This window comes from Pteropus vampyrus, unplaced genomic scaffold, assembly GCF_000151845.1.
Source record: "Pteropus vampyrus isolate Shadow unplaced genomic scaffold, Pvam_2.0 Scaffold354, whole genome shotgun sequence".
In the NCBI taxonomy this organism is placed as follows: Eukaryota; Metazoa; Chordata; class Mammalia; order Chiroptera; family Pteropodidae; genus Pteropus; species Pteropus vampyrus.
The window spans coordinates 764,378-773,026 of record NW_011889135.1 but is presented as its reverse complement, the minus strand read 5'-3'; the positions used below and the strand labels follow the sequence as shown (position 1 = coordinate 773,026).

The 8,649-nt window shown below is 50.0% G+C and overlaps 1 protein-coding gene across 2 annotated transcripts in view; it reads right to left on the bottom strand.

The window, feature by feature from the left end:
* Positions 1–6,530, bottom strand: part of DMRT3 (doublesex and mab-3 related transcription factor 3) — a 15,482-nt gene extending 8,952 nt beyond the window's left edge. Inside the window, exons 1-2 of one of the 2 annotated variants that reach the window (XM_011379107.2) lie at positions 6,272–6,530; positions 5,313–6,059 (exon numbers count right to left, since the gene is read on the bottom strand). In XM_011379107.2, the coding sequence (XP_011377409.1) occupies positions 5,313–5,763 (451 nt within the window). In that variant the 5' untranslated portion in view covers positions 5,764–6,059; positions 6,272–6,530. Of the gene's footprint in view, positions 1–5,312; positions 6,129–6,271 lie in introns of those variants that run through there. The other variant, XM_023522685.1, reaches the window with a different exon arrangement.
* Positions 6,531–8,649: the final 2,119 nt, after the last annotated feature.

The following is an 8,649-nucleotide window of genomic DNA, read 5'->3' as shown; positions in this document are numbered from 1 at the left end:
CAGGAAGAAGTGCAACATTTCCAGAAAGGGGCTCCAAGTCGCCCAGAGACGTTGATTTATTAAGATTTACTCCCTTTCCCTCTGTAAAGCTGTTAGCAGAAAGTGTTGACTGGCTGCGGCAAAGAATTTCTCATCAATGCTCTTTGATTGTATTTTGCAAACAAAATGCCTGTTGCTTGGTAACATTTCACTTGAGCCTGACCTTCCCCAAAAGTTATTGCTATCAGATTCGATTTACACTGTCCTCCTGTGATTACTGTAATCTTTTAAACCTAGGAGTTCATCCATCAGGGAAAAGAAAAGTTGGTTGTGTAAGCCGAGAGCACTGCTATCCACCAGATTTATAACCTGGAGAAGTGTGTGGGTGGGGGTATATTCTTTCCCGGATGGCAGTGGAACTCTGGTTCCTAGACATAGAAAACACTCTCATTTTTCCTGCCAACCTTGTACTCAGATCACGAGATGTACGCCATCGCCACTCGGAAGCATGCCCTGAGCAGCTCAGGCCCCAAGGAGCGAGAGAAGCTGAGAGTCTCACAGAAGTGACCCCCATCCCAAGGGCCACCAGGGGGTGTGACTGGAGCTGGGAGATGACGGCCTTGGCCTAGGGTTGCCAGATAAAATAACAGGATGCCTGGTTAAATCTGAATTTCATATATGTAATGAAGAATTGTTAACATAAGTATGTTCCATGCAATATTTGGCATCCTGTTTTTTTTTTTTCTAACTCTGGCAACCCATAGAAGCTCTCCACACAACACGGAGGGAGTGAGTGGCCTGTAAGGCAATAGTGGGAAAGGCATGGAAAGTCTTGCTCCTCAGGCTCACTGCTTCTGGGCCCTTGCCGAGCCTCTGCAAGTGAGCAAGGAAGCAGACGGCTGCAGCACAGTGCTGGCCTGGGGGCCAGTGCCAGACCAGCCAGACTGGCCGCAAGGAGACAACAGTCCACTATAACTGCTGCCATCAAAAGTGCCTTTCCCAGGATTTTCGTACCTCCATGCGCCCGCCCCCCTCCCCCGGCCCCCACCCGCAGAGTGCCCCTGGGTTTCTGTCCCAGGCCGGCTGCTCCCACAGGCACACTGCCCCACACTCACTGCCTTGGGCTTGCAAGGTGGCTTAGGAGCCAAGCACACGAAAATCACCTGGCACCCGAGGAAAAGGCCAGGAACTGTGAATACCGTCTGCATTTCACCTCCTGGAGTCAGCCCTGTGTTAAGGTTTGAAAGAGACCAGTAGTACCATATCGCTTATTCTTTTTCATCTGGGTGGCTTTGTTTTTTACAGCGCAACTCCTGAGTCTGGCCCCTCACCCTAAATCAAGTCGTCTTAAAGCCAGCCCCAGTTTTTTAATTCATGAATAACCGAAGTCTTTCCCACTTTTTCGTTTTCTTCTAGCTTTTAGTTGCAGAAGGTTTCCCAACCCTGCCTGGACCAATGATCCCATAACACTCATAAACTTGTAGGTACATCTGTTTCTCTTTTTTGAAAAAAAAAAAAAAAATGAAGTCAAAATTTAAAATAAGGAAGTAGACAAGACAGGACCCAATCAAGCTGGAGCTGAAAGGCCCAGAGTAAGTACAAAGATGCCAGGAGGTGCGGGATAGGAGGTAAAATAAAATAAAGGCAGTTTTCTAAAACTCCTAACTTCTCTCCACATAGGTCTCGTTTACACCTGTATAGGAGAAATAAACAGAAAAGATCCTACTTTTCTATTTGATCCAGCTCTCTTATTCCTAACCAAATACAATGTTTTTGATTTCTTTTTCCTTTAAGAACATTTTAAGAACTTGTATATTTATTTTGATGACAGATGTGGACCTAGAAAGAATCTATAGCTACAAATCTTTCTTCTCACAGCCAGAGGTGACCCAGGACACTCTCCTGGGAGAAATGGTGAGGGTATGGGAAGGGAGCCTCAATACAAGAATGTAACTTTAGCTGCTCACCTTGGTCATGACCCTTAACTTTCCTCAGTTCTTGAGCCCACGTCCTGAAAGGCTAGCTTAGCTGGTTAAGGCTGCTGACTCAGATACACTAAGAGCTGAAAGATGTTCACTCTTCCCATGACAGTTTCATGGGGAGAGGGGAGGGGGTTTGAAGAGGACGAAAAGGGAATTAAGCAGAAGAATAAATGAATCAATGGCATATATGTAAAGAAGTTTAAATTAGAATTTGGGGCTCAATCAAAATCTAATAATTCCAGGCCAATCACGGATGGAAATCAAAGAGCAGGGGAAATGCACAGCTAAAAAGAAAAAAGAAATGTTTAAATCCATAGGTAGAGGTAACAACATAAGAATATGAAAATTCTCCTTAAAATCATCCCCACATGGAAAGGGATGTTCAACATACTACACAGATAAAATAATCCCCATTCCCTTAAAGACTCTGAAGCATAATTTGAGAGAGAGATTTTTTCTAGCTATAAAACCAAGTGTGGGTGTTAATGCGTCACTCCCTGAATAGGATTTTTTTTTTTTTTCTCCAATGGTGTTCAGCAAACAGACCTTTCTCTATTGCATGCATTTTCTCAAGATTTTCTGGAGAGGAAAAAAGATTTTTGTGCACCTGCATTTATAGCCAACAAAAAAAAAGCTTGTTTCCACAGCTATGGGCTAAAGAGGCCCTTTGCAAAAAGACCAACCACATTTTAGACAGAGATTACAAAGAAATAGATCTCCATAATTTTCCAGAAGATATTTAGAGATTCCTAATGGTCTGTGAACTTAATAGTTTGAATAGTTTCACTTCTCTAAATGTCCTGAGCTACTTGTCCAGAAGTATCTGATATATTCCTAAATATGCATGGTATGTTACGTACAAATAGACCATAATAAAAACAACTGCAAAAAGGTATAATACAGCAACCACCAGTCTTATCCAGGCAGTTTTCTCTAACTTAAATTCCAAATGGGCTTTCTTACAAAGCAATGCATAGAAATGATCCACTTGTATGCTCGCCTTCCTAACGGAAAACAACTCTTTTCTTTTCCTGCCCATGCCCACCACTGGATTGATGACTGGCTTTAAAAAAGAAAGAAAGAAAGAAAGAAAGAACGGAATTATGGGGTCAAACCAATTCAAAGAAGAAAACAAAAATCATAAACACAAATGTGCAAGGTATGCAACATGACCAGCTAGAAACTGAGCCCTTGGTCCCTGAACAGCTCAGTCTCCCAGAGCCATCACTCTGACCTCTCCTTATAGTAAATCCTATTCTTCTTTGCAATTACTTGTTTTCAATTTGGAGGGCTCAGGCTATCCCTGAATACTTAAGAGAGCACCAGGTCTGGTTTGTCCAGTTGAAACTGGGCTCCTTCTTTTATCTTCCCAAACGCTGTATCCTCCTGCTGCAGCTGCTGCTGCTGCTGTGCCTTTCTTCCTGCCCTCACTACCCACTCCCAGAATTGTTTTGGTTTCTTGACTCTTTAGAAACCATGAATTTTGGCTATCCCAAAGAATGGTTTGAAGAGCACAGGATGTGAAAGGAATCCGCTCTTAGACTAGGACCCCAAAACCCAAAGCCCTATTACAGGAGTGCTGCTGGGCAGGTGGCCACCACAAAATGCTACCACTAACAAACTCAGACTCCTGCTCCGGTGCTGGGGGAAATCGAGACCAGGAAACTGGAAACATAAGGGTTAAAAAAAGTTATTAGCAGGGATCAACTTCTAGAACTGAGACAAAACTCTCCTAGTTAACTTTTTCTGACCTAAAGGAGAAAAACAAAATAAACTTACAGAAAACAGATACCTGAGGTGGAAAGCGTTACAGAGAAATGCTTATATCCTATCTTGGATTAAATATCCACAAAATCCATGTTCAGTAAATTCTCTTCTGTCCTTAAAATACCCAGTTCTGCTCTTCACATAAAATGCTCTCAGAGATTCAGGCCTAGAGAGTACAACTGAACAAAAGGGCAGGGGAACTGTGCCTGCCAGGCTTCCTATCAAGTCACCCCCAAAACGAGTGCGTCTGCATTTCCCCAGCTCTACACAGCAGTCTACTGCTCCTGAAGGCTTCTCTCCAGAAGCCAGAAGCTTTTGCAGACCTCCACAAGCTCCTTGGAGGTGTATAAGAGTGGGGGGTGAAGGCAGCTCTACCACAGTTCTACCTACAAGGATCCTGGCTTGCCACCGTCTTCCTTCTCAGAATTCCAGCATACCCCTTAGACTCCTCTCTGAGAAAATGGGCTTTTTTTCTTTGTACCTTTGCCACAGTGAAAGAGAAATATCAAACTCATGTCCTTTGAATTTCAGAGCCTAAAATTAAAGGAAGACTTGGGCTAGGCAGGACAGCAAGCTTGAGATTCCCCAGGAGAAGAGACTCCACTGGAGTATACAGGCTCTGGAGGCCTAGAGGAAGAAAACATGAAAACAGGGGTTGGGGTGGGGGGATCTTTCCATCTTCAGGGCTCAGGGCAGACCACCCTTTTTAAAACACCACAGAGGGAGAAGAAAAGGGGTGAGGAGAGACAAGAGGAAGCCAGAGAGCCTTTACTCCAAATCTGCAATTTAGCAGAATGAGGCCCAGGCCCGCCTAGAACAGAGAAAGGGCTTTCCAGAGGGTGGCCTTCCTCACTGTAGGTCAAGTGGTCAAGTTTTGTTTGTTTCTTTAAACCACAGAAACAACTCAAGGCAGCCTGAAGAAAGGTGTTAAAGGACCCAAGCAGTTCTGCAAAAGGAGTTGACTGGGATTTCCAGATTCTGGGAATCCTTATTACTATTGCTTCTAAATAAGGCTTCGAAATCTCAACAAACTGCAAGTCTGGAGATCACAGTGCTCTTCTAGACAAGCTTCGGGTTCGCTCCAGTTCCTCCGGGTTCAAGAAGCACGCCCAGCTCAGAGTCAGCTAAGCCTTGGGCCTTGGCTCCGTCCCTGCACCTACCCGTCCCAACCTCCAAATTCAAGGCTCTATAAACCCCGCTACCGGGAAAACTTTGCCGCACGGTGGTGTGTATGCCCGCGTGGATTTTAATATGGTCCTGTCTCAGTGTCTTTATTTACCCGCTGAAACGAGCAAGTTCCCCTTTAACCTGGGAGTGACACTTGGCGAGCCCGCTGCAGTCCCGCCGTTTGGCTTGCCCGAGGTGCATTTCCGCGGGCGCCCGGGTTTTACCGCCGGATCCAGACTGATGGCTTGCTTGCTCTACGCGGAGAGTAAAAACCGGATTGGCGGAGTTTGGGGAGGAAGGCCCGGCCAGACCCGCTTTCCTAAACTTGCCTCCGGGCCTCCCAGGCAGAGCCCCGGAACTCCGAAGTGCTTTCAGCCTCATGCAGGACCCGGGCTCCCGCCTCGCGGAAGCTCTTACCTGGCTTGGCGAGCGGTGCCTGCAGCGCCCCGGGCTGGGGCTCGGCGGCCCAGCGTAGCGCGGCGGCCGCAGCCAACTCGACGGCGGGACGCGACGGCGGCGGCGGCGGCTGAGATGGCTGCGAGGTAGGCGGCGGCGGGGCGGCGTCCCCCGACGGCTGGGGTCCCGGCAGGGCGCGCAGCGAGTCGGGGATGAGACTCTCGAGGCTCTCGTTGGCCTGCTGCCGGCGCAGCGCCACCTGCGCCGCCATGACCCGCTGCCGCTCGATGATGAGGATGCACTTCTCACAGGTGCAGTCCTTGAAGCGGCAATAGCGCTTGTGGCCCTTGAGCCAAGACAGCACGCCGTGGTTGCGGCAGCGCGCGCACTTGGGCGTGCGCTGCAGGGGCGCCCGCGGCGGCTGCGACACCGGGCCGCCCATGTACAGATAGGGGGAGCCGTAGCCGTTCATGCCCTGGGCTCCCGGAAGAGCTGGCGGGCTGGCGGCGGGAGCGGGCCAGGGGGCGCTGGATGGCGGCGCTGGGAAGCTGGTTCAGAGGAGGCCTCCGGCGGCTTGGCCCTTGGTTCCGCAGCCCTGGCGGCCGCGTGCGCCCTGGGATGGCCCAAGGAACAGCAGCCGTATTTACGGCTCCCACGGCGTCCGCAGCCTCAGCCTCCCGCTGGTACGCCAGCAATCCCACGCCGGTCGAGCCTCTTCCAGCCGCTGCTTTGGCCAGCACGTCCTCCCTCGCCGAGGCGCTGCGGCGGCTGCAAGGAGCCGGCAAGAGCGCTGGTTAAGGTCTGAGCCAGCTGGTCTGCAGCTCCCGCGCGCGCAGCCGGGGCCCAGCACCTCCTCCACTGCCCTCCCCCCACTCCTGCTCCCTCCCACTGCCACCCCCACCCCCAGGGTCCCGGTCTCCTTGCACTCCCCACCCCACGCCTTCCTCCTTCCTCGCGCCCTTCGGGTACCAACGCATCACCTTCCTTGCCACCTGCAGCCAGGCCGCTCTCGCGGGGGCGCTCACGGCCCCCCTCCTCCAAGCTCTGCGCTTCCTCTACCCCGGGCGGGAGGGAATGCGGCGCTCCGGGACGCAGCGGTGCACACGGGGCGGAGAAGGGGAGGACCGGCGGGGTGAGCGTGGCGAGCGAGGTGGCTTCTTCCCTTCGCTCCTTTCCCCTCCCTCCAGGCCTGATTTAGCGACACCCAGCCTGAGGCTGCTTTCCCAGCACTTGGCTGAGGAAACTCAGCTCCACGAGAACCGGAGCCTACTGGGAGCGTTGCGGGTGCACTCGGGACCCGGCATGAACCCAGAGGGTTTTAAGTTGGGGCGGGCCAGGCCCCACGGCCACTGGGAGTAGGGTAGTAAAATTGGTTTGGGAAATTTGGACTCTTTATTTCCTTTTGCAACATTTTAAAAAATAACCTTAATCTTGCAGAAAAAAAATAAACATTTTTGAAGACCTGCTGACCCAAGGATGACAATCTATTTTGCAGGCACAGTCCACCCTCTCTGGCGCCGAGTTTATTTCTTTGTCCACCTCCCCATGTTTTAATTAAAAAACGACAACAACAAAAACAGCTCAGTCTTGAAAGGCAGGGGAAGCACTCGTGTGGAGGATTTGTGTAAGTGCTGGGTCTAAACTTTCAGAGTAGACGAGGAAGCCACGATAGCGCCCCAAAAGTTTCTGGATATTATCTCCCCTCTGCCCAACAGCCATTGAACCGTTAAATGGAGGTTTTGCGTCACGCAGTTGAAATCTCCACGGACTCAATGACAGCCATGGATAAAGGATGGAGCCAATCTTCTCCCCCACCTCCAAATGTCTTTGGGTAGGGTGAGAGGGGGTTCTTGCACAAGATGACAGCATAAAAGTTCGTTTAAACTGATATTTGTTTCTAATGTCCTTAAAGTATCGGTTTGGCCTAATGCAGACTTACCGCCACAAACGCACAGGGACGACTAACCCCCACCCCACCTCGCAATCCAAGAAAACAAAAAATTAAAACATAGTTGGATACAGCGGCGCAGGGAAGCACAATGGTTTAGTACGAAGCAGGGGAGATGACAGTCCCGGAGCTGAGTCCGCATGATCCTCCTGAGTGTAGACACTAAGCTCATCTCTGGGCTATCTGGGCTAATGGAATGCGAGACGGGAGCGTAGATGAGTCTGCTGCTATGGTCAACCTTTTCGCTGCACAGCTGTCTTTGTCCCCTCAGGGAGGCTGCTTTTCTCTGCCCTGGAAGCAAACAATTAACCGGAAAATGGCCCTCTGTGTTGCCTGTGAATTCACCTAAAGCACCTGCAAGAGTTCTACTGGCCAACTCTCCTCCTAGAAGGGTGATTCTGGGAGGGGAGGAGGGTTAAAAAGGGAACCTGGTTGTGTGCGTTTCTCTTGAATCCCTTAGCTGCCCTCGCCCCAGGTTCAGACCTGTTTGAGAGTTCGAGGTCGCTGGATGTTCACCTGGTGAGGTGTGAGCAGGAAACTCTTGCACAAGAGTGCTAACCCTAGTAGGCGTCCCTTCAAAGCCGTCTGGGGCTGGGACCCCTAAGTCTTCGTCTTTCCTCTTACGTGCCCCAGCCCTCAACACCACCACCTCAATCCCTCTACTCCTCCCATCTTTGCCAGGAAAGCAAGCCCTAAAACAATGCAACTATAAGGAACTTCATAAACTTTCTTGGGACTGGAGGCAGAGTTCACCCGCAGGCCGGTGGGCCAGAGTCCGGAAAGTTGGGAGTTGGCAGGGAGTGCTCCACGTGACAGAAGCAGAAGGCCTAGAATGACACTGAATCTGGGAATGTTTGCGCTGAAATCTCTAAGTCCCTTGGGAACACAGGGACCACGGACTTTTTTCAAAGCTAATGTCTCCTCATTTCCTCCAAATAGCGAAACTGGAAGTAGAAAAACTTGGAAGTAAAGCGTATTTTTTAAGGAAAGCAGCAGAGTTCTGCACCAGTTTTTTTTGGGGGGGCGGTAGATTCCTACTGGCAAAGCAACCTCTTTCCTCCCTGGGTCACCTAGCCACCCTATCCCTTTGCCACTCAAACAGTCTGGCATTATTTGGTCCCGGGGCCCCATTTCACTCCAGTGCACATCGGGGGCTGAGATCTAAATACTCATTTGATATAGCGCAATAATCCTTTTCTCATATTTGATGGGAATGTTTTCCATATCCCAGTATTTGACAACATCTCCCTATAGGGACAGGTTTGTATTTATGTTGGTAAAATGTCCCCTGCCTCAAAGTCTATTGTAACCCAACACCTGACAACCTCGAATCCCATTTCTGTTTGCAGAAAGGGTTTATTCAAGCACATAATGGGATCCCAGCAGAAAGCCTTTTAGAACAAGGGGCTA